Raw genomic sequence first — 25,805 nt, 5'->3', positions numbered from 1 at the left:
AAGCCAAACAGGAAATTAGCCTTTCAGGAAGAATTGGACACTGCTCAGCCACCAGCTAGAGTGCCAAGGACCAAAGAGAAACCTCCACCTCCTCAATTTTCTCCTCCTCAGTCTCCTCCTCACTCTCCTCATTTACTTATCTCTCCCCCTACTAGTCGTACACCTATGCAATCACCAGCACACTCATTCGATTTGCAGCAGGACAGTGTGGATCCATGGGATCTTTATGATCCAGATCCCATTCCAGATAACAACCCAGACTGCTATCCCTCTAAGCCCGTCACCACCAGAGGATAGTACAGGCTACACTCAGGTCATAGCTAGGGCGGCATCCTATCACAATGTCACATGCACACTGAGCCGTTAGAGGATGACTTCCTTTTTAATCCACTTTTCTCTACACATGCAACTTATCAGTCGCTTCCCAAGCTCCCCGGCATGTTAAAGCATGCTGACCAAATATTCAAGGAGCCAGTTAAAACTAGAATAATTACTCCTAGGGTGGAGAAAAAATATAAGCCACCTCCCTCTGATCCTGCCTTTACCACACAACAATTGCCTCCAGACTCTGTAGTGGTAAGCACAGCCAGAAAAAGAGCAAACTCAGTCATCAGGGGATGCACCCCGACCAGATAAGGAGAGTAGAAAGTTTGATGCTACGGGAAAAAGGGTGGCATCTCAGGCAGCCTAACAGTGGAGGATAGCCAACTCTCAGGCATTGTTGGCTAGATATGACAGGGCCCACTGGGATGAGATGAAAGACATAATTCAACATCTCCCCAGGGAACAACAGAAGAGGGCACAACAAATAGTTGAGGAAGGGCAAGCCATCACAAACAATCAGATCAGGTCAGCCCTAGACTCTGCAGATACAGCAGCTATAACCATCAACACTGCTGTCACCATAAGAAGACACGCATGTCTTAGGTCTTCAGGATTTAAGCCTGAAATACCACAGGCTGTCCTCAATATGCTGTTTAACCTAAAAACAGCTTTTTGGCCCAGAGGTAGACACGGCAATTGAAAAAAGATTCAGACACAGCTAAAGCCATGGGTGCTGTGCATACTACACAATCCAGGTGATCCTTTCATAAGCCCCAATACAGAGGTGGATTTAGAACCCAAACACCTGAGGCATCCACCAAAGTCTGCCTACCAACCTCCGTATCAATGAGGTGGTTTCAGAAGCACTTACAGAGGCCAGTACCCCAGAGGCAGGGGAAAATATCAGTCAGCAAAACAAGCCTCACAATAGGCACAGCAGTGACTTGATCTATCCCTTCCCAATTCACACCTCACCTGTGGGGGGAACACTGCAAAGGTTCCACAACAATTGGCTACCCATTACCACAGACAGCTGGGTATTATCAATTATCCGCTATGGCTATTGCATAGAATTGGCACAAGCTCCACCAAATATTCCACCAAAACCACACAACCTCTCCACACAACATATCGCCCTGTTGCAATAGGAAGTAAAGTCTCTATTACTCAAACAAGCAATAGAGCCAGTGCCACAAAATCAAATAGGAACAGGAGTTTACTCACTGTATTTCCTCATTCCCAAAAAGGACGGAACCTTAAAGCCAATATTAGATCTCAGAACCCTCAATCTTTACATCCTGTCAGAACATTTTCACATGGTAACACTACAGGATGTTGTCCCACAACTTCAACAGCATGATTTCATGGCAACATTAGACCTCAAAGATGCGTATTTTCACATACCCATCCATCCAGCACACAGAAAATATCTCTGGTTTGTGATTCAAGGAAAGCATTATCAGTTCAAAGTGTTACCCTTCGGAATAATAGCTCCCAGAGTATTCACAAAATGCCTGGCGGTAGTTGCAGCCTATCTAAGAAGGCAACACATTCTTGTCTTTCCATATCTGGACGATTGGCTAATAAAATCCAAAAGTCATACACAGTGTCAAAACCATTATGTAATACAAACCCTACATAACCTAGGGTTCTCCATAAACTACCACAAATCACACCTACAACCTGCGCAAATTCAACAGTATTTAGGGGCAACACTAAATACGCAAACAGCGCTTGCAAGCCCAAGTCCACAAAGAATACGAGCAGTTCGCAATATATTGCTACAAATACAGCCAGCCCGACAGCACACTGTCATATTCGTCATTAAACTATTGGGCATGATGGCATCATGTATCGCTATTGTCCCACATGCAAAACTAAACATGCGGCCTTTACAACAGTACCTTGCACAGCAATGATCACAGGCACAGGGTCAACTTCAAGATCTAGTGTTGATAGACCGCCAAACATGCATGTCCTTTCAGTGGTGGAATTCCACAAACCTAATCAAAGGGTGGCCATTTCAAGACCCCGTGCCTCAGACCATACTTTCAACAGATGCATCAATGATTGGCTGGGGGGCACACCTCAACAATCACAACATTCAAGGACAATGGGACGCCAGACACAAACAGTTACACATAAATCACTTAGAGTTGCTAGCTGTATTCCTAGCACTCAAAGCTTTTCAGCCTCTTCTCACTCACAAGAATATCCTTATCAAAACAGACGACATGACAACAATGTATTACCTAAACAAACAAGGAAGGACACATTCATCCCAACTCCCCCTCCTAGCCCAAAAAAATTGTCAATGGGCAATCCACAACAAAATTCACCTGGTAGCACAATACATTCCAGGGATACACAACCAATTGGCAGATGTTCAGCAGAGATCATCAACAAACACACAAGTGGGAGATTCACCCTCAAGTGCTTCAACTATACATTGGGGAACACCAGACATAGATCTATTCGCCACAGGCGAAAACGCAAAATGCCAAAACTTTGCATCCAGGTACCCACATCCCCTATCCAAGGGCAATGCTCTATGGCTGAATTGGTCAGAGATATTTGCTTACGCTTTTTCCCCTCTTCCGCTCATTCCATTTCTAGTCAACAAACTGCGTCAAAACACGCTCAAACTGATACTCATAGCGCCAACGTGGGCACGTCAACCTCGGTACACAACAATATTAGACCTGTCAGTAGTACCACATATCAAACTCCCAAACAGACCAGATCTGTTAACACAAAACAAACAACAGATCAGGCATCCAATCCCAACATACTCAATCTAGCGATTTGGCTCCTGAAGTCTTAGAGTTTGGAAATCTACATCTTCAAACAGAATGCATGGAAGTAATTAAACAAGCAAGAAAACCCACTACCAGACAGTGTTATGCGAACAAATGGAAAAGGTTTGTGTTTTACTATCAATCTAAGCAGATTGCCCCTCTTTCTCCGTCAATACAAGACATTGTAGGTTACTTGCTTCATCTGCAAAAAGCAAATTTAGCCTTCTCATCCATCAAAATACATCTCACTGCTATTTCAGCGTATTTACAAAATATACAACACACCTCTCTATTTAGGGTCCCTGTTATCAAAGCCTTTATGGAAGGACTAAAACGCAACATACCACCAAGAACTCCCCCAGTGCCTTTGTGGAATCTAAATATTGTACTCACACGACTCATGGGTCCACCATTTGAAACTATGCATTCATGTCAGATTCAATACCTAACATGGAAGGTTGCATTCCTAGTTGCAATTACTTCATTAAGAAGAGTTAGTGAAATCCAAGCTTGCACTATTCAAGAACCGTTCATACAAGTACACAAACATAAAGTGGTACTTCAAACAAGCCCAAAATTTCTTCCAAAGGTGATATCACCGTTTCATATCAATCAAGCAGTGGAACTCCCACTCTTTTTCCCATAGCCAGACTCTGTAGCAGAAAGAGCGCTGCATACATTGGACATGAAAAGAGCTATAATGCATTACATTGATAGAACTAAATCATTTAGGAAAACCAAACAGTTATTTGTGGCGCTCCAGAAACCACATACTGGTAACCCTGTCTCAAAGCAATGACTAGCTAGATGGATAGTAAAATGCATCCAAACATGTTACCTAAAAGGCAGCTATTAGTAACACCAAAAGCACATTCCACCAGGGAAAAAGGGGCAACAATGGCTTTTTTGGAAACATACCAATGACAGAAATCTGTAAAACAGCCACTTGGTCAACACTCCATATATTTACCAAGAATTACTGTGTAGATGTGTTAGCAACACAACAGGCCACAGTAGAACAGGCTGTACTAAGAACATTATTTCAAACAACTTCAACTCCTACAGGCAGACCACCGCTTATGGGAGGTAAAACTGCTTTGTAATCTAAGCGTAGCATGTGTATCTGCAGCTACACATGCCATTGAACAGAAAATGTCACTTACCCAGTGTACATCTGTTCGTTGCATGTTCCGCTGCAGATTCACATGCGCCCTCCTGCCTTCCCCGGGAGGCTGTAGCTGTTTAAGTTAAAACATTCATTTGTACATATGTATATATATCTTTATTCCATTTGCATGGACATCTCTTTTCTTTATACTCTATTACTCCTACCTTACCCTCTGGTTGGAAAACAATCTAACATGGAGTCGATGCCCATGCGCAATGGAGCCGAAGAGGTGTAGTCACTCGATCCTGTGACTCAAACATTTCTTTGAAGAAAAACAACTTGTAACACTCTGAGCCCAACACTAGATGGCAGGACTATGCATAGCATGTGAATCCAATACCCTTCCACGGACACTCATGGAATTGGTCGAAAAACACACACTGATTTGCTCCTTTTTTAATTAAAGGAATATGCTGAGAGTGCATATATATACAGGGATGAGGGAATGCAGCATATGATGTAAACACAATACTGGCACACAAGCTCTGCATTAAACCGATTTAGAAGCAGTTCCTGGTTCCACTGCTACATGGTGGAAAAGAGCCTACAAACTAAAAGTAAAAGCGCCATTATAAAGTGAAGTTTATCCTTTCGCTTGGTTGAGCACAAACCACACATGCACTCAATTCTGTTTTCGCCTTCTGTAGGAAGTTGGCTCTGTATGTGCTATTTCAAAGTAAGGAATAGCATGCACAGAGTCCAAGGGTTCCCCTTAGAGGTAAAATAGTGGTAAAAATAGATAATACTAATGCTCTATTTTGTGGTAGTGTGGTCGAGCAGTAGGCTTATCCAAGGAGTAGTGTTAAGCATTTGTTGTACATACACCTAGACAATAAATGAGGTACACACACTCAGAGACAAATCCAGCCAATAGGTTTTTGTATAGAAAAATATCTTTTCTTAGTTTATTTTAAGAACCACAGGTTCAAATTCTACATGTAATATCTCATTCGAAAGGTATTGCAGGTAAGTACTTTAGGAACTTTAAAGCATAAAAATTGCATGTATACTTTACAAGTTATTGACAAATAGCTGTTTTAAAAGTGGACACTTAGTGCAATTTTTCACAGTTCCTAGGGGAGGTAAGTATTTGTTAGTTTTACCAGGTAAGTAAGACACTTACAGGGTTCAGTTCTTGGTCCAAGGTAGCCCACCGTTGGGGGTTCAGAGCAACCCCAAAGTCACCACACCAGCAGCTCAGGGCCGGTCAGGTGCAGAGTTCCAAGTGGTGCCCAAAACACATAGGCTAGAATGGAGAGAAGGGGGTGCCCCGGTTCCGGTCTGCTTGCAGGTAAGTACCCGCGTCTTCGGAGGGCAGACCAGGGGGGTTTTGTAGGGCACCGGGGGGGACACAAGTCCACACAGAAATTTCACCCTCAGCAGCGCGGGGGCGGCCGGGTGCAGTGTAGAAACAAGCGTCGGGTTTTCAGTGTTAGTCTAGGAGAGATCTCGGGATCTCTTCAGCGCTGCAGGCAGGCAAGGGGGGGATTCCTCGGGGAAACCTCCACTTGGGCAAGGGAGAGGGACTCCTGGGGGTCACTTCTCCAGTGAAAGTCCGGTCCTTCAGGTCCTGGGGGCTGCGGGTGCAGGGTCTCTCCCAGGCGTCGGGACTTTAGGTTCAAAGAGTCGCGGTCAGGGGAAGCCTCGGGATTCCCTCTGCAGGCGGCGCTGTGGGGGCTCAGGGGGGACAGGTTTTGGTACTCACAGTATCAGAGTAGTCCTGGGGTCCCTCCTGAGGTGTTGGATCGCCACCAGCCGAGTCGGGGTCGCCGGGTGCAGTGTTGCAAGTCTCACGCTTCTTGCGGGGAGCTTGCAGGGTTCTTTAAAGCTGCTGGAAACAAAGTTGCAGCTTTTCTTGGAGCAGGTCCGCTGTCCTCGGGAGTTTCTTGTCTTTTCGAAGCAGGGGCAGTCCTCAGAGGATGTCGAGGTCGCTGGTCCCTTTGGAAGGCGTCGCTGGAGCAGGATCTTTGGAAGGCAGGAGACAGGCCGGTGAGTTTCTGGAGCCAAGGCAGTTGTCGTCTTCTGGTCTTCCGCTGCAGGGGTTTTCAGCTAGGCAGTCCTTCTTCTTGTAGTTGCAGGAATTTAATTTTCTAGGGTTCAGGGTAGCCCTTAAATACTAAATTTAAGGGCGTGTTTAGGTCTGGGGGGTTAGTAGCCAATGGCTACTAGCCCTGAGGGTGCGTACACCCTCTTTGTGCCTCCTCCCAAGGGGAGGGGGTCACAATCCTAACCCTATTGGGGGAATCCTCCATCTGCAAGATGGAGGATTTCTAAAAGTTAGTCACCTCAGCTCAGGACACCTTAGGGGCTGTCCTGACTGGCCAGTGACTCCTCCTTGTTTTTCTCATTATTTTCTCCGGCCTTGCCGCCAAAAGTGGGGCCTGGCCGGAGGGGGCGGGCAACTCCACTAGCTGGAGTGTCCTGCTGGGTTGGCACAAAGGAGGTGAGCCTTTGAGGCTCACCGCCAGGTGTGACAATTCCTGCCTGGGGGAGGTGTGAGCATCTCCACCCAGTGCAGGCTTTGTTACTGGCCTCAGAGTGACAAAGGCACTCTCCCCATGGGGCCAGCAACATGTCTCGGTTTGTGGCAGGCTGCTAAAACTAGTCAGCCTACACAGATAGTCGGTTAAGTTTCAGGGGGCACCTCTAAGGTGCCCTCTGTGGTGTATTTTACAATAAAATGTACACTGGCATCAGTGTGCATTTATTGTGCTGAGAAGTTTGATACCAAACTTCCCAGTTTTCAGTGTAGCCATTATGGTGCTGTGGAGTTCGTGTAAAACAGACTCCCAGACCATACACTCTTATGGCTACCCTGCACTTACAATGTCTAAGGTTTTGCTTAGACACTGTAGGGGCACAGTGCTCATGCACTGGTACCCTCACCTATGGTATAGTGCACCCTGCCTTAGGGCTGTAAGGCCTGCTAGAGGGGTGTCTTACCTATACTGCATAGGCAGTGAGAGGCTGGCATGGCACCCTGAGGGGAGTGCCATGTCGACTTACTCATTTTGTTCTCACCAGCACACACAGGCTTGTAAGCAGTGTGTCTGTGCTGAGTGAGGGGTCTCTAGGGTGGCATAATACATGCTACAGCCCTTAGAGACCTTCCCTGGCATCAGGGCCCTTGGTACCAGAGGTACCAGTTACAAGGGACTTATCTGAATGCCAGGGTGTGCCAATTGTGGAAACAATGGTACATTTTAGGTGAAAGAACACTGGTGCTGGGGCCTGGTTAGCAGGGTCCTAGCACACTTCTCAGTCAAGTCAGCATCAGTATCAGGCAAAAAGTGGGGGGTAACTGCAACAGGGAGCCATTTCTTTACACAAGCCCCCCCCCAGCCCACAGGCCAGGAGACTCAGCCAACGCTGGAAGAGTCTTCCTAGTCTGTCAGGCGAGGAAGAGTAGAGGAAATGGCTGGTTTGTTGCAGGGCCTACTCTGCCTTACATCCTCCTGTTCAGGTCATTCCCTCTGGAGAACTGACCCACTTCCACAGTGATAGGACCTAGTCTGAACTGCCTCTTGTCTGTGCTTTTTATGTCTTCACCCATTCTTTCTATTTTGAGGTCCGAGGTATCCACCTCTGCTAATCTTATCTTAGCCAGGGTCACCCCTAGCTTACCCAAAGAGGTTACCCAGAGCTGGAGTAACCCCACCATGACCAACAGGGTCAGGGGGCCTAACTTGTTAGTTGGCATGGGGTCAGACCACCATGCCAAGGATAGTGCAGCCATAAAGGCTAACACCCAGCAGAGGCCACTGACAGCTGTCAGTGCCCAGAACCACACCTTTAGCTCTTCACCTACAAGGGAAGGGGCTAAGTTACAGGCTTCTTTGGGTTCAGGGTGCCTGTCTGCTGTATTAGAGTGGGGGGTTACCACATCTTGTAGTAAACACCCTTCTTCCACTCTTTCTTCTGTTAGCTGGGGAGCCACCCACTCAGGCTTAACAGTTGCCTGACTAGCCAGGACTTCTTGTGGGTCAGGTTGGACTTTATCAGAGCCATTTTTGGAGTTCTCCCCTACTGGAGCAGAATCTCCTTGGCTTGCTGGAACCTTGGCTAAAGGTTGTCCACCTTTCCTACTCTGTTTTCTTTTCTTCTTCTTCTGGGGCCTGCTTGTATTTACTGCAGAGGCAGGACTTCCAGAATCCTTGGGAGAGGACTGGCACTGGACCAGTTCCTCTCTTGAGCTCTGACTAATCTCTGGGTAGTCATTTCCAAGGAGACAATCAAGGGGGAGGTCTGTACTGACTACTACCCTTCTCCAGCTAAGAGTGCCACCCACTTCTATGGGCACTAAAGCCACAGGCCTCTTAGTGACCCTGTCTAGGCTAACTCTTACCCTGGCAGTCTCACCTGGGATGTACTGGTTTGAGAGCACCAGCCTGTCATGCACAATAGTGTGACTGGCACAAGTGTCTCTCAGGGCAGTGGTTGGGATTCCATTCACCAGTAGGTGGTGGAAGTGTCTACTTCCCTCTGGAATCTCCAACTCACCTGTTGGGCCCTGTTTCCAGTTGAAGGCTAGGAAGACCTCCTCATCTGAGGAGTCATCTCCCATGGCTACACTGGTTACCCCAGGAATTTTGTTCTGGGGTTTGTTTTTGGGACAAGAAGTGTCCTTGGTGTGGTGCCCAGACTGTTTACAGTTGTGGCACCATGCCTTAGTGGCATCCCAGTTCTTACCCTGGTACCCACCTTTGTTTTGGGTTGTGTCCTGGGGCCCACCCACCTGTTCTGGTTTTTGGGGGCCTACAGAGGACTCTTTTTCTTGGTTTCTAGTGTTACCCACTTTCTCCTGGGGAGTTTTTGTAACCCCTTTCTTTTGGTCACCCCCAGTGGAAGTTTTGGTTACCCTAGTCTTGACCCAGTGGTCTGCCTTCTTTCCCAATTCTTGGGGAGAAATTGGACCTAGGTCTACCAGATACTGATGCAACTTTTCATTGAAGCAGTTACTTAAAATGTGTTCTTTCATAAACAAATTATAAAGCCCAACATAGTCACACACTTCATTTCCAGTTAACCAACCATCTAGTGTTTTTACTGAGTAGTCTACAAAATCCACCCAGGTCTGGCTCGAGGATTTTTGAGCCCCCCTGAACCTAATTCTATACTCCTCAGTGGAGAATCCAAAGCCCTCAATCAGGGTACCCTTCATGAGGTCATAAGATTCTGCATCTTTTCCAGAGAGTGTGAGGAGTCTATCCCTACACTTTCCAGTGAACATTTCCCAAAGGAGAGCACCCCAGTGAGATCTGTTTACTTTTCTGGTTACACAAGCCCTCTCAAAAGCTGTGAACCATTTGGTGATGTCATCACCATCTTCATATTTTGTTACAATCCCTTTGGGGATTTTTAGGATGTCAGGAGAATCTCTGACCCTATTTAAGTTGCTGCCACCATCGATGGGACCTAGGCCCATCTCTTTTCTTTCCCTTTCTATGGCTAGGAGCTGCTTTTCCAAAGCCAATCTTTTGGCCATCCTGGCTAACTGGATGTCCTCTTCACTGGAGTTATCCTCAGTGATTTCAGAGGTGTTGGTCTCTCCTGTGAGGGAACCAGCATCTCTGACTATTATTTTTGGAGTCAGGGTTTGAGAGACCCTGTTCTCCCTAGATAGGACTGGTAGGGGGGAATTTTCCTCCAAGTCACTATCCTCTTCCTCTGAGTTGCCACCCTCAGAGGGGTTGGCCTTTTCAAACTCTGCCAAAAGCTCCTGGAGCTGTATTTTGGTAGGTTTGGGGCCCATTGTTATTTTCTTTATTTTACAGAGTGACCTTAGCTCCCTCATCTTAAGATGGAGGTAAGGTGTGGTGTCGAGTTCCACCACAGTCACATCTGTGCTAGACATTTTGCTTCTAAAAGTTGGAATACTTTTTAAGAATCTACAACTGGTTCTAGAATCTAATTCAAACTTTTACAAACTTTTAAACTCTAAAAGAAATGCTAAACAGGATCTAACACAAGGCCCTAGCAGGTCTTTTAAGAATTTAGAAAACTTTTCAAATTGCAAAAATCAATTTCTAATGACAATTTTGGAATTTGTCGTGTGATCAGGTATTGGCTGAGTAGTCCAGCAAATGCAAAGTCTTGTACCCCACCGCTGATCCACCAATGTAGGAAGTTGGCTCTGTATGTGCTATTTCAAAGTAAGGAATAGCATGCACAGAGTCCAAGGGTTCCCCTTAGAGGTAAAATAGTGGTAAAAATAGATAATACTAATGCTCTATTTTGTGGTAGTGTGGTCGAGCAGTAGGCTTATCCAAGGAGTAGTGTTAAGCATTTGTTGTACATACACCTAGACAATAAATGAGGTACACACACTCAGAGACAAATCCAGCCAATAGGTTTTTGTATAGAAAAATATCTTTTCTTAGTTTATTTTAAGAACCACAGGTTCAAATTCTACATGTAATATCTCATTCGAAAGGTATTGCAGGTAAGTACTTTAGGAACTTTAAAGCATAAAAATTGCATGTATACTTTACAAGTTATTGACAAATAGCTGTTTTAAAAGTGGACACTTAGTGCAATTTTTCACAGTTCCTAGGGGAGGTAAGTATTTGTTAGTTTTACCAGGTAAGTAAGACACTTACAGGGTTCAGTTCTTGGTCCAAGGTAGCCCACCGTTGGGGGTTCAGAGCAACCCCAAAGTCACCACACCAGCAGCTCAGGGCCGGTCAGGTGCAGAGTTCCAAGTGGTGCCCAAAACACATAGGCTAGAATGGAGAGAAGGGGGTGCCCCGGTTCCGGTCTGCTTGCAGGTAAGTACCCGCGTCTTCGGAGGGCAGACCAGGGGGGTTTTGTAGGGCACCGGGGGGGACACAAGTCCACACAGAAATTTCACCCTCAGCAGCGCGGGGGCGGCCGGGTGCAGTGTAGAAACAAGCGTCGGGTTTTCAATGTTAGTCTAGGAGAGATCTCGGGATCTCTTCAGCGCTGCAGGCAGGCAAGGGGGGGATTCCTCGGGGAAACCTCCACTTGGGCAAGGGAGAGGGACTCCTGGGGGTCACTTCTCCAGTGAAAGTCCGGTCCTTCAGGTCCTGGGGGCTGCGGGTGCAGGGTCTCTCCCAGGCGTCGGGACTTTAGGTTCAAAGAGTCGCGGTCAGGGGAAGCCTCGGGATTCCCTCTGCAGGCGGCGCTGTGGGGGCTCAGGGGGGACAGGTTTTGGTACTCACAGTATCAGAGTAGTCCTGGGGTCCCTCCTGAGGTGTTGGATCGCCACCAGCCGAGTCGGGGTCGCCGGGTGCAGTGTTGCAAGTCTCACGCTTCTTGCGGGGAGCTTGCAGGGTTCTTTAAAGCTGCTGGAAACAAAGTTGCAGCTTTTCTTGGAGCAGGTCCGCTGTCCTCGGGAGTTTCTTGTCTTTTCGAAGCAGGGGCAGTCCTCAGAGGATGTCGAGGTCGCTGGTCCCTTTGGAAGGCGTCGCTGGAGCAGGATCTTTGGAAGGCAGGAGACAGGCCGGTGAGTTTCTGGAGCCAAGGCAGTTGTCGTCTTCTGGTCTTCCGCTGCAGGGGTTTTCAGCTAGGCAGTCCTTCTTCTTGTAGTTGCAGGAATCTAATTTTCTAGGGTTCAGGGTAGCCCTTAAATACTAAATTTAAGGGCGTGTTTAGGTCTGGGGGGTTAGTAGCCAATGGCTACTAGCCCTGAGGGTGGGTACACCCTCTTTGTGCCTCCTCCCAAGGGGAGGGGGTCACAATCCTAACCCTATTGGGGGAATCCTCCATCTGCAAGATGGAGGATTTCTAAAAGTTAGAGTCACCTCAGCTCAGGACACCTTAGGGGCTGTCCTGACTGGCCAGTGACTCCTCCTTGTTTTTCTCATTATTTTCTCCGGCCTTGCCGCCAAAAGTGGGGCCTGGCCGGAGGGGGCGGGCAACTCCACTAGCTGGAGTGTCCTGCTGGGTTGGCACAAAGGAGGTGAGCCTTTGAGGCTCACCGCCAGGTGTGACAATTCCTGCCTGGGGGAGGTGTGAGCATCTCCACCCAGTGCAGGCTTTGTTACTGGCCTCAGAGTGACAAAGGCACTCTCCCCATGGGGCCAGCAACATGTCTCGGTTTGTGGCAGGCTGCTAAAACTAGTCAGCCTACACAGATAGTCGGTTAAGTTTCAGGGGGCACCTCTAAGGTGCCCTCTGTGGTGTATTTTACAATAAAATGTACACTGGCATCAGTGTGCATTTATTGTGCTGAGAAGTTTGATACCAAACTTCCCAGTTTTCAGTGTAGCCATTATGGTGCTGTGGAGTTCGTGTAAAACAGACTCCCAGACCATACACTCTTATGGCTACCCTGCACTTACAATGTCTAAGGTTTTGCTTAGACACTGTAGGGGCACAGTGCTCATGCACTGGTACCCTCACCTATGGTATAGTGCACCCTGCCTTAGGGCTGTAAGGCCTGCTAGAGGGGTGTCTTACCTATACTGCATAGGCAGTGAGAGGCTGGCATGGCACCCTGAGGGGAGTGCCATGTCGACTTACTCATTTTGTTCTCACCAGCACACACAGGCTTGTAAGCAGTGTGTCTGTGCTGAGTGAGGGGTCTCTAGGGTGGCATAATACATGCTACAGCCCTTAGAGACCTTCCCTGGCATCAGGGCCCTTGGTACCAGAGGTACCAGTTACAAGGGACTTATCTGAATGCCAGGGTGTGCCAATTGTGGAAACAATGGTACATTTTAGGTGAAAGAACACTGGTGCTGGGGCCTGGTTAGCAGGGTCCTAGCACACTTCTCAGTCAAGTCAGCATCAGTATCAGGCAAAAAGTGGGGGGTAACTGCAACAGGGAGCCATTTCTTTACACCTTCCATTGTTAAGGTTATGTAATCTGTCAAGGAGACCACAACAGCCATAAGGGTGTGAAAGAGTGAAAGGCACTTCATATGTTGCTTAAAAGAACATTGTGTGGTAGTGGTGAACAGAACTAGAAGGATGGAAAATTATCATAGTGTCTGTAATAACTGAGTGTATTCTTCAAATGAATGAAATGATTGTAGTATTGCTTACCACAGTAGGTGTGACTATTACACCAGCAAATCTGTTAATTTCAGGGTAGCAGTTATAATCTTGCAAGACTCTACTTTGTTAATCTAAGATAACAATGGCACAGGTATTGATTAGTGTGTAGTAGCACAGTAGCAAAAATACATTCATTTGAAAACTACTGTCAAAGGCTTTAGGCTTTGTGTGAGATTCAGTTACAGGCACTTTTTTAAAAAAAAACTCCCTATTTTAACTAGCCAATCTTTTTCATATGCAGGCCTTCACCACAGACTTCCGAGTGCATTGGGCACAGCATCCTTTGAGACCAGAGTTTGCAGAAAGCACCTACTTCTTGTATAAGGTGAGAATATTTGGCATGCCCTTTAAATATTCACCCCACATAGGTTTCACCTAGAAGTTGCAATAGCAGTCAAAGCTGCTGGCTATTTTTTCCAATGCACATTCCTGTTTTGTGTTTCTTTTAACATTCTTTAGTAGAGTCTTTGAAGACCTATACTATGCCAAGTATGTATCAGGCTATACTCTCTGTACTACTCAGTTGCACATTTTATAGCCAAGCGTAACATTTTGTCTCAAAATCCATCAAATAGACTAAGTGTTAGTTAATGGAAGTTGGCATTCCAGCACAAATATGAACTTAAGTTAATAAAAAAAAAATAGGTGTTTAAAATAGGAGGAGTGACTTAACTACTAGTATGTTGGGTTTGAAAGATGTTTATATTTATTTGTTCATGGGTGGTAACAGTGGCTTTTTTAATTTCTTTTTAGACTTTCCTTTCTGTGATATGTTTGTATTTTGAAAATGTATGTGTGTCCATTTCATTATTAATACTGTACAGTGGCTGAGAGCTTTTATTTTCACCTGTATTTCATTTAAAGCAATATTTTTTCTGATGATGATGGAGTCCTTGAAATCTAAGGACAGGATCAAATGTATTAATGGATAGTTCATTTGGACGTTGTTCCAAATTGTTGATCAGTTCAGTAGTCCATTGGGAGTTTTGACAGATGAGAATTATTTTCTTTCTAAATCCTGGGTATGCCACTTAAGTTTCTTTTCTACAGTGTCAAGGAGCTCAACAGATCAGCTATAATAAATGACAAGATTCAGGGGAAGATAAAGTGGATTTTGTCAATTTACAACATACATATATGTTAGAAAAGTATAAACAGTAAATCCTCAACCAAACGATCCTTATGGAGCTTTCCCATTTAAATTGCACCCCTGAACCAAAAGCAGTTTAAATCCTTATTGGTGGAAAATACTTTATTGCAGAGATGATGGTGAAGTATGACCGCTTATTATTAAGGCATCTGTAGAATTTATTACATTGATTCTGGTTGATTTTTGGCCCCTGAATGTGGTCTCTGAATTCTTCATGTGCCTGATGCAAGTGTTCATCCAGAAGATGTTTGGGTATCCTCTATCCCTCAAACATTAGCATTGTTGTGTTTTTGTAACATGCACATAGTAAACAAAAAAATAGATGTGTTCTTGTTCTCTGAAAGTTTGAGTGAGCAGCAGTGGGGGAAGTTGGTGAGCCAGTAGCGTCCCAACCATGACTATATTAATGTTATCTTGCTACTGATGGATTCATTCTATTTCTAGTATTCATGTTTGTGTAAATCCTTGTTTCTGCAACAAGCATAATTTCCGAAAATCTCTTGAAACTGCACAAACTTATTTTAGCAATTGCTTTGAGAACAAATCATTTGTTGTATGAGATGCATTAGTGTATGATGTGAGAGATTAGGATCTGGTTTTTAGAAGTATATTATTTCGGTTGGATCTGAACCAAAGGATTAAGAGACTACAAAAGTTCAGTTTGTGGATTCATCTGATCTATTAGTACTAAAAAAAGGTCAAATTGAGTCTGAATGGATCTGAACCTTCTTTAAATTTGCGGACTGAATAGGAACTACTCTTTACCCAGCAGGCATTTAGGAAGTTAAGTGATATTAAACTCCTAGACTTAAGAAGACAAACGTCTCAGAGAAATTTAATTCTGTAATAATTTAGAATGATTCTAGTGCATTGATGAATAGTGAGGAAATTAATGCATTTGCCAACTAATTGCACGAAGTAGCAGGGACAACTGCTGTAATGTAATGCGTTTTCTTTTTTCTTTTATTTTTAAATGTATGGCTCCATATCATTCTTTTAGTATTTATACATTTTGAGGTCATTCAATTGAAAGCATCTTGGTTACTAGATAGTTATCAACTTGGAGTATATTACAGCATCCAAAACTAATTTTTACATGACTAAGATTTCAAAGCTTTTCTTAACGTGAATTGAATGGAACTGAGATGCAACCAGTGTGTTTGAGAGGCTGGAGTCACTAAAAAGGCTGTGGCCATACCCATTTACAATTTATTGATCTGCAGGAAATGTTAATTGGAAGATCCTATCATTTGGTAGGCTGATACCTGCTGACCCTGTTGGCTACTGATTAAAATGTGTGTTTGTCAAGTGATTTGGGGACCAAGCAAAAAGTTTCAAATTTGATCATTCCGGCAATTGATAATCAATGCTTTAGTACTAGAAATGGAAAGATGTGTTGAAATTGGCTCAGTTGTCCAGAGATGCAATTAGTTCGAGTCCTACATGCTGGGTAATTTATCACAGCATCCTAGCTTTTAAAGGCTTTGTATCATCTCATTTAATTTTATTCAAGTGTGTTTATGAATTCTGGGTTGTTTTCTGCTTTTTTCTTGGTGTGCCCCTACTTGTCCCTGCTCTGTTCCACTGACCTTCCTCGCTTCTAACCTAATGTGGCTGGTTTGTTTGTCAGTGTGTTTACTGATCCAATTTCCTGATATTTTTTTGTACTTAGTTTCCACAGTCCAGTGCGGTCCAGTTTTGTTTCAATGCATTTTCTTATCTTCTTTTTATACTGCGCGGAGGTTGGTTACTACATCCTAGTACTTCCTACTGCTTTGTTCATGTAGATCCAGTAATAAAGAAGTATCTCATTTTCCTTTACATGAGGATTCCTGTATGGCTGTCATTCAAAGGAGGCAGAAACACCATAGATACTGACTTTTGGACAGGCTCTTAGGTGTAATGATTTATCCCACATGAAAGACATTGATTGTTAAACAGAGGCCCCCATGTAACTTAAATTCATTGTGAGTTTTCTTTTTAACAATAACTTTGATGTGAAAATATGAATCGATGATGTGACCATAAAAAGAAGGGATTCTAGTAGTACGTGAGCGCCTAACGAACTTTAGTTTATGCAGCTTTTCAAAGTAAGCATGGGGTGAAATTAAACATTCCAGCTGCTTTTCAATCCCTTATCCTGCTTACTTGAGCAACCAAGCCACTTTTCCATCTGTTCTATCCTAACCCTCCTCCAGTGGAGGAGTCGGTGAGTATGTTAGTAGGCCAGGATAAAGCCCCTGCTTTCTTGGCTGCTGAGGAAAAAGAATCTGCGTGGCACAGAAAACGATGCAGTGTGCTAAAGTGAGATGGAGTTTGCTGCCTACAGATCAGCACTCTTGGCCCTAACGAGAGCGTGGGCATGACTGAGTGACACTGTTCTCAATGGTTGTGGACTCTTGTACCTAGCCAGCACAGCCAATGGAGATATTGTTAATGGGCCCTTCTGGCATTGGGAGCTGTGCTCACTGCTTTGAACTAAATGTCCCTTTCCAGATGATCCCCGGTGACAGTCTACTGTGGACACAAGTGTGAAATTACTAGAAGTGATCCAACATTTATCGTTCTGGCTTCCTAACTCTAAGAAAACCCCCTCACACCCATGATTGGTTGTGGATCTCTACCAGTGCTATGAATACTAGATACCTTAAGCGGAAGTAAAGTAAATAAGAGTTCTTTAAACTCTGCACAAGCAGACGGAAAGATTGACCCAGAGTTGCTAAGCCTAACTAACTGTGAACAGGCTTGGCTTTATTCACCCTGGACTCGAAGACCAGTAAAATTTAAACCACAGTCCAAACAGTGGAGGAGAACATTAAGGGGTTGCTGCATAGAGTTAGGAAAATGGAGCTGTGGTCTGGAGGCATGACAGTTGACCTGTATGATCTGGTTGGTTACAACTGAAATCAGTTCTGCTTAGCAGGACTTTAATGGATTTGAGAAATGTTCTGCTGGCAGCATTGTGAAGCTAATTATGAGCTTTCAAGGCTCCAGATAACCTGTAAAGGGATACCCCAACTGAGAGTGCTGGGAGATGAAGCTTAAGCTCACGTAATTGAAAACTGTGGAATCGCTTTAGATAGCTGAAGATGCTGAGAGAACTGCCAGTATTGCAAGAAAAAGAGAACATAAATATAATGTACAAGCCATACAGACTATTGAGAAAGAGTCAACTGGTCAACACGCACTGTGGCAGGAGAGCAGTAGTGGTTTTTAACTCTTTTGAGATTAGGACATTGTATTTCAAGTTGTGATTCAAAGACAATAGTGATAAGAGGTTAGTGGACTTCTCTTGCTAGGCTTATGCCCAGACATGCCATGGTTGGGGAAGAAGATTATTCAAAATTATCTGAGCAGCGAAGGTGCTTGTGGTATAAACTTGATACCTGTCACATTAAAAGTAATCCTTCAGAGCAGAAATATATTTTCACAGAGGTGTATGGGGGTGTGCAGGATAAATAAAAGGTTTGCTTGACTGCCTGCATATTGAGTGGCCCTCTCTTTGTGACCAAGGGTATATGTACCTAAACCATAGCTAACTGGTGGACTCCAGTCTGCGGCAGGTGTGTGAGGATAATATATTTAGTTTTACTTTATTGCTGCCAGTTTCCTGTTGAATCTGTATCTGCTCTCCTCCTCCTTTTCCCTTCATTTGGGATCTCTGGGGGCTTCTGAGGGTCAACTCAAGTCTACCTAGGCTACATTTAATATTTAACACCTACAACAATGGTGAGGTAGTCCAGAAAGGACAGGGAGGGTTCAGGGGTAGTCGATAGGCTGTGGTCCGCCAGGTCTGCTGTTATCTCGGTTACCTGCTGCCAAGCGCGCAGAAAATTAGGACAGTCCCACACAATGTGATAAAAACTCACTTTGGGTGAACCGCAGCGCGAGCACTCAAGGTTAGTCGTTGGGAACATGCTTTAATGTGGTAGGAGGGAGAGGTAAGCCAGGTGTAGGTAGTTAAATTGAGTGAAGTGAAATCTAGGATTGCGCATTATCCCTTTAACGTTATGCAGGGTTTTCGACCATGATTTTTGGGGTAAAGGGCTGGGGAACACTGCATCCCAATGGGCAAGAGCGCTTTCCAGCCCAGCCCAGGGCAGTGTTTAGCGTTCAGGGTGTCTTATAACATGGAAATCACTTTCCCAGGCCCAAAGTGTGAGAGCAACAGGGTAAGTATTTGTGATTAGGCCGGTTTGGCATCGCCGTTATGCCCTGTGTTGTGCTTTAGTCGTCGTATTGCGCAATATGTTAGGAATTGGCCTGTATGTATGCCGCTGGTTGCCGTGATTTCATCAAAAGTCAGTAGGGATCCCTCTTTAAAAAAGTCTCCCGCTGTTATGAAGTTCACTTCTGACCATGGTGTTGTGTCATGATGATTGTGCAGGGCTCAGGCACCCAGACTGTGTAATAGGAATTAGTGGTGAGTAGGGTGGGTTAGGGGGTTTACCATGTACAAATCTGCACCAGCAGATTCTGGCTGTATCCTTAAGTTAGTTACTCAAAGTGGGGGTATGTCTTATTGTTAGCCAGGTGTATACAATGGGCGGGCCAAGTTATTTGGATATGGTTGTTTTTTATGTGTTTTGGGAGTCCTTCAGCCACCGGAGTGGCCATTGTAGTTGGGCAGCGGCATAGTATAATTAGAGGTTAGGCAGGCCCAGCCCTCCTCTTTCCTGCGGGCGCTGTGTCATAGCCAGTGCGACATGGCGTCTGTCCTTTCCCTAGAGTAAGTCTGTTAGTAGACTATGCAAAGTGCTAAAGAAGGAACGGGGAGTACGATTGGTAGTGCCGCAAAATAATACAATAGTCACGGTGTAGAGGTATATAGTATGATGCATGTGTGAGCCCAAAATCCCCACCGCTGTGGGCTCAGCGAGTGGTCCGTGGTTCCCTTGTTATTGCAAATAAAAATGGTGAGAGCGGGCACCCTTGTCTAGTACCCCGGTGAATAGGGGAACTGTCAGAAATTATATTCCCTGTCTTTATTCAGTCCTTTGGGTTAGAATACAGTGCGTATCCAATTAATAAAGCCAGGGGCAAAACCCCTACAGTTTAGGGTCTCAGTGAGGAATCTCCAACTAAGGGTATTGAACGCTTTTTCGATATCAAGGGAGACTGCAACTTTGGTGTGGTCTTCGCGTGAATTAGCGTGCAGTAGCTGTAGTAGGCGCCTGATGTTCAGGAATGTGCTACGGCCAGGAATGAAGTCAAACTGATCCTCATGGATCAGCTGGGCAATCAAGGGTAAGAGTCTATTTGCCAGTATTTTACCCAATGTTTTGCAGTCTAGGTTCAATAATGATAGTCTGTAGGAGCACACATCGAGGGGGTCTCGACCGGGTTTAGGCAGGACTACTAAAAGCACCTCACACTGAGATTCTTGGTGTTGACTGTGTGCTCTCGCTTTGTTAAACACTTTCAACAATGGCTGGGTAAGGTGTACTGCACATGTAATGTAGTATTCAGCCGGCAGGCCATCCATACCTCTGGTCTTATTATGAGCCAGTTGGCCTAGTACTGTATGAATCTCTTCTAGTCGAATAGGCTTGTGTGGTTCATTTCTTTGCAGCAGATTGAGCTGGGTTAGGGGAAGGGTGTCCAGAAAAGCAGATACCTGTGTGGGATCTTGGTTTGCCACATACAACGTTTGGTAATAATCTTTAAATCTTTAAATCATTAAATGCTGTGTTTATGGCTAATTGTGTGTTGACCACCTCGCCTGTGTCTAATCTGATTGCCCGAATGGGAGTGCGGTGCGGGGAGTCACAGACTAGTTATGCCAAGAGCCAAACGGAGGGGTTGACTTGGCCATATTGCAAGTCAAGTAGTGTCTATAATCATGTCTGCAGAGCCTATAGTCTGCATCTCTGTTTTGTTCGGAGTTCACGGAGGCTCTCAGGGCTGGCCATCAGATTGGCAACCTCTTTTTCTAACGCATGGAGTTCAACCTCCAATGTGGCCCGTTCACAGCAGTGTGTGTATCAAACTCACCAGGACACTGACATATAATGCGCTCTCTCCACTTGTGTGCATCTGTTTTGCTTCACTAATGACCGAGCTGAAGCACTCATGCACTGACAAAAATCTCTGGATGTTGTGTGCTCAGTCTGACACACCCCTGACATGCTACATCTTTTACTGTGGTCTAACAACAGGAGTGTAAAGGAAACCTCATTCCCAATATTCTTCCCCATTGCTCGTATATGTGTGTGGTTTTGCGTGAAGTGTGGCATCTTATGCCACTCCCAGACCATGACCGACCCTCCCCCCACAGGGAAACGGACATGTAACAGAGAACGAAAAAACAGTCAAGATTGGCAACGTGCCAATTTGGAAAATAGTATAACTTATTTCAGACACTTTGAGATAAGTATATTGATTGTTCCCCTGAGTGGGCTTAAACTGGTCCATTCGGAGGTGTGTGTGGGGAGGGAGGTTAGTTTCTGCATATAGTATGCTTTCGTCTCACAGGATGTTGCTCTTTACCCACATCCAGCTTCCTGCAAGGATGTAGGTCCCCTCGCTCCGATGCGATGCATGCCCTCAGCTTGGGCACAAGTGGTGTAATATTCTTTGTACTGGCTCTATTGGGGTCTAATTCAGGATAGGTGTAGTGGGGCGATTGTCGTTGTTACTCTCTGGTATCTGCCTGTGTACAGGGTTATTTAACAGTTGGTGTGTTCCCTTTAGGAAGCGGGGTCTATGCAGATTACCTGCCATGGTCAGGTCAGATGGCTCAGGCGAGTTCAGTTGGTGTGAGTGACTGTGCGCAGTCTTAAAGATCAGCAGCAGTTCTGGGTGTATCGCCCGGGCCTTTAAAGGAGTCAATAGTCGAATCACTGGATTTCCCTATGTTTGATTGTTTATCCAATGTGCGAACCACCTGAAGTGCGGCAAAGTAGTTTGCCATGTGTTGCATTGTTTCGATCAGGACTTTGGCTCGTTCCTCAGCAGCTTGAGCTTTGGTGGGTTTTGCTCTAGATCCGGTGCAGCGCCTGCGCCTAGGGCGGAAGGTCAGCCATTCCTCTGTTGTATCCTATTCTCGGAGTGGTTGGGCAGGCCTTTGGCATGAAGCCACATCCAAATGTATTCTGTATGTTGCAAAAATGTGCGTTTTCGTGCCATTTTTCACACGGAGTTTCGCTGGACATAGTAAGGCATTTTTGACATTATGGTCGCAAATACATTGTTTGACTGCTATGTAAGAGTTCTGCTTCTTCTGGACCTCCGCGGTAAAGTCGGGGTAAGCTGTGGTAGCTGCATCCTCAAAGTTCAAAGGCCCGTTACTTCAGAAGCATTGGAGCACTAGGTCGCAATCGCAATAATTTAGAAGGTGGGCTATTAGTGGTTTGGGGGGCACTAGACGGAGGCAGCCAACTTGGGATTCTGTGTGCTCGTTCAATCAAAAAGAATTTAGGGACTTTGTCTCTCAGTACCGTGTCTATTAGCCAGCGTTCTAAAAAGAGTTCTGCGCTGGAGCCCTCTGCCTTTAAAAAAAAAAAACCTGGGGCTGTGTGACTGCAAGGTAAGCGCATCCTAACTCCAGGTCTGACCTGCACTCTCCACTGAGGCTTTAAAGAGGCCCTTTTTTGTTGTGGAAACTAAGTCAGATATGCAGGGTTCGCGAATGTCTAGAAACGGTTTGCCAAAAAAAAAAAAATAGCTACAGACTTCACAAGGGCGTCTTATGACAGCCTTTGTTACTGCATTTGTTTTGCAGCTGACTTCACAGGGATGTAACAGGATGTGCTGACTTTTGATTTTGTGATTATTTTTTAAACCATTCTTTTATTTACCCACATTACATTAATTTTGGTTCATTGTTTCTGAACATAATCTTAAAATGAATAAAAGACGAATGCCCTGATGGAGTTGAGCCATAAGTAGTTAGAACGTGGTTATTTTATGCACACAATATAAAACTGTTCTAGTTCTGAGTTCTAAAGTATATCCTGTCATCGTACTAAGTTTCCTATTAGTTATGTGAAGCTGAAGTTTTTGTCAAATTGTAAGACGGGAGGAGACTGTTTGATGGCTCTCTCTAGGCTGTTTTTTTTAACTAACTAATCATTGCTTATTAAACACAACTCTTTGTCTGGAACAGGCTACAGGCGATCCATACTATTTAGAAGTAGGGAAGACCCTAATTGACAATCTCAACAAGTATGCCCGGGTTCCCTGTGGCTTTGCTGCTGTCAAGGATGTTCGCACTGGAAGTCATGAGGACAGGCAAGTATCATACATCTTTACCCGGCCTTAAAGTACTGTAAAAGATTCAGCCGCCAGGTCCTGTTTTTCTTTTTGGGCTCTGTTGGAATACTGTTTTGAATTAGTGCTTGTTCATTCATAATGCAAATTACAATCTCTCCTAATTGTAATCCATTTAGGGTAATTAGGGTTTTTCCACTTGTCCTTTCTGTAGTTAACTTTTAGCAACGTAGACTGCCAGGTGTTCAAAAAAATACACAATGAAATAACAAGTTATAAAGTACTTGTTCAGTTTATACTTGTAACTCATTGCCAGTGGTTTCCTGGCATTAACATAACGTATCCTTATCCATATCTCAAGTCTCTTCTGTTGATCGACTTTCCAAGTGGTTTAGCACAATGTACTGACTGACCAATCTGCTGAAGTGGAAGATGAGATCTTCTTCAGTACAGGCTACCTATCCTAGCTGGATTTGTTAGCTGGCCCATGATGAGGCTCTGGGCTTCATTTGATCTTCGATATAGAAACCCCTTCAAATGACTCTGACTGTGTCCCCCTCAGTCTGACCTCTGCTGCTTACCCCTGAGCAGGGGGACTTGATTTTAAACTGTGCAGATGGATAGGTATTATTTCAGAACTCATGGTATTAGTGTCTTTGAGAGGGAGTTTTAAGGTCATCGTCCTACAAATTTTGATACCCTTCTTTTAAAGTCTCTGTTAACACTTCAACTACAACAGCAGATGTGCCAGTGCCTCAGTGCGGTAGTACTTCTGCACTGGTAAGATCATCTGGACCCTTTCTTTCATTTACAAAGTCCCACATCTACCTCACTCCCCCTTGGGGACTGTTGGTGGGAATCCTTATAAAGAGGAGGATGATAGTGAAGCTGTTTTTAAGACCAACTTATTTTAGCAAATTGTGGAAGATATGACAGCCTGGTCTGGTAAAAAGGAAGATGTAGCACCTCAAGCTGAGACTAGAGTGCTAGTTCCTGTGCTTCCCTTCTGTTCTACTGAACTTCCACTGGATTACTTTTGTAGTCTCACATGCTGAATGTGGTCTGTCAGATCTGGCAAAAACATTTGGAGCTTGAACCCCTTCCATTTCAGTGCTCAGTAGTCATGCACTAAGATTGAATCAACCTTTCAGCAGTGGTCCTCCTGTGTAGGTCAATGTCCAGTCAACATCTTGTTCAGCCTTGCACTCAGAAAAGGGTGCCCAGAATCAAAATGCATATTGTAGCACTTTAAATTCTGAGAGCGTTATGAAGCACAGTATAAGGGCTACAGTGGAATAGTGATTTGAGAGACTGAGAGCTCTGCAGGTCAGTGTCGACACCCAGGGTAGAGTGGGTGTTTTCAGCATTACTGAGATGGTACCCTGATTCAGATCTAAGAGACCCACTTTTGTGCTGAGAACTGTTCCTAATAGATATCAAAGTGCTGTTATAAATTGATGCAAATCGGTTTATTTAACTGGGTAAACTTCAGAACTGTAGTCTGATTTCTAGATTCAGCAGGTGATTTTCTTCTAAGAGTAGATCAGCTAGATTGCAGTGAATTAACCCAGAGGGCGCAGTGGTGGCAGCCACTGTGGGTCCGTTGGAATCTCCATTCTTTGGCTTTATTTTGCACTTTATCAAAAGCAAATGTTAGCACCCAAAATCTTTGAGGCAACAATGTCACTGATAATCACGGGTAACACAAGGTTTGCTTGCAGTAAGACAATTTATTGCCTTTGGTGTCTTAAGAGGGGTTCCCAGTGTAGTGTTTCTGCGAAGAAATGAAGGAGTTGTTTTTTGTTGTTCCCAGAGGGATCCTTCACATCATTCGTTTGGAGGGTATTAGCATAATCAGATTAGCACAACCTGCAACATTTCACATAGAAGTTCTGACACCCTTGTAAAGAGTCAGGAGCTGACTCACTGGATTTCCTTATCGAACTTTACGCATTGATGCACTGGTCTTTGGCACAGTCCTGAATGGTTTGCATTAGAATATAGTAAACAGACTGTGATTTTCACTTGATTTCCTTCTGTTTGATTGCTTGTGTCACGCACTGAATGTAATACCTTTTGCAGTCTGTTATTGTAGTATGCACTGTCTACTGTATAATGTTCTGCTGCATACTGATTAAATATTTGTGAGTTTTTAGGGCTCATTGGTTGAGTTGGGATGGATAGAAGTATAAATAGGCAAAAAGTATGCAAACCTTAATTTGTGGCTTTCTTTGAGTTGCACAGAGTAGCAACTGTTCGATGCACCACAGCCTCCTTAAATATACATTTGATTCATTGCAGAGATTGTCTACTAATTGCACTTTGAAGCTGACTTATTGTGGACTTATATTTATGTTTTTTTTAATTTTAGGAACGTATTTGCACCATATTTTGTACTGTACTTTTTGTGGTTTTAAGTAACTGAATAAAGGATTACTACTAGTTGCAATCCCCCATGCCTCTCAATTTGTAATTGAAGCTGCTTGCTTGGAATTAACACACCATGCAGCAATGGGCTAACATTCCTATACTTTGATTTGTGGTACTATTGCACTTAATTTTCAAAATCTGAAGTGGTGTGTTTCTTAAGCCCTTGTATTTGGACATTTTATTTTGAAGAGAAACTAGATCTCTACCAGGATTTTAGATTTGCATTGTCCCGTCTTTTAGGAATAAAGGCCTGAAATGTTTGTGTGGTCAGCTGCAGTATTTGTTGTTTTGACTGCAGGCATGTGGAGATGAAAGCATATTGAGCCTAGGGCAAAACCTGCAGTGTATGTGGTTTAGCAGATCCTTGTTCTGATCCTGGTGGGACCCACAGTTGATTCCCTGGGCAGGTAATACATGAATCTTACCTGTTTGTCAGTGCGAACATGAAATCCATCAATGATGATTGTGTGTGCACTTCATAAGATATTTGAGTCATCACGTTTAGTAACCCTCCTCCTCTTGTTTCACGATGTTTTCACATTTTGGAAAAGCATGCTTAATATCATTTCTTTTGCAACTATGCCATTCTGAAATCTCCTTACACTGCTCTCCCAGTCAGAGGCATTGTAGACGTGTCTAATAAAAGCTATGTTTTGACAGAACAAAGCCTGATGGGTAAGTACTTGATTTTATATGGTGTTTG

General features: G+C 44.4%; 1 protein-coding gene across 2 annotated transcripts in view; it reads left to right on the top strand.

Moving 5' to 3' along the window:
* Positions 1-25,805, top strand: part of EDEM3 (ER degradation enhancing alpha-mannosidase like protein 3) — a 367,252-nt gene that overhangs the window by 179,396 nt on the left and 162,051 nt on the right. For both annotated transcript variants that reach the window (XM_069231637.1, XM_069231638.1), the window contains exons 12-13: positions 13,553-13,636; positions 22,569-22,693. In XM_069231637.1, coding sequence (XP_069087738.1) covers positions 13,553-13,636; positions 22,569-22,693 — 209 coding nt within the window. The remainder of the gene's footprint in view (positions 1-13,552; positions 13,637-22,568; positions 22,694-25,805) is intronic.

Source organism: Pleurodeles waltl, chromosome 4_2 (assembly GCF_031143425.1).
Source record: "Pleurodeles waltl isolate 20211129_DDA chromosome 4_2, aPleWal1.hap1.20221129, whole genome shotgun sequence".
Classification (NCBI taxonomy): Eukaryota; Metazoa; Chordata; class Amphibia; order Caudata; family Salamandridae; genus Pleurodeles; species Pleurodeles waltl.
The sequence above is the reverse complement of the archived record's forward strand: the minus strand, read 5'-3'. Positions and strand labels throughout refer to the sequence as shown.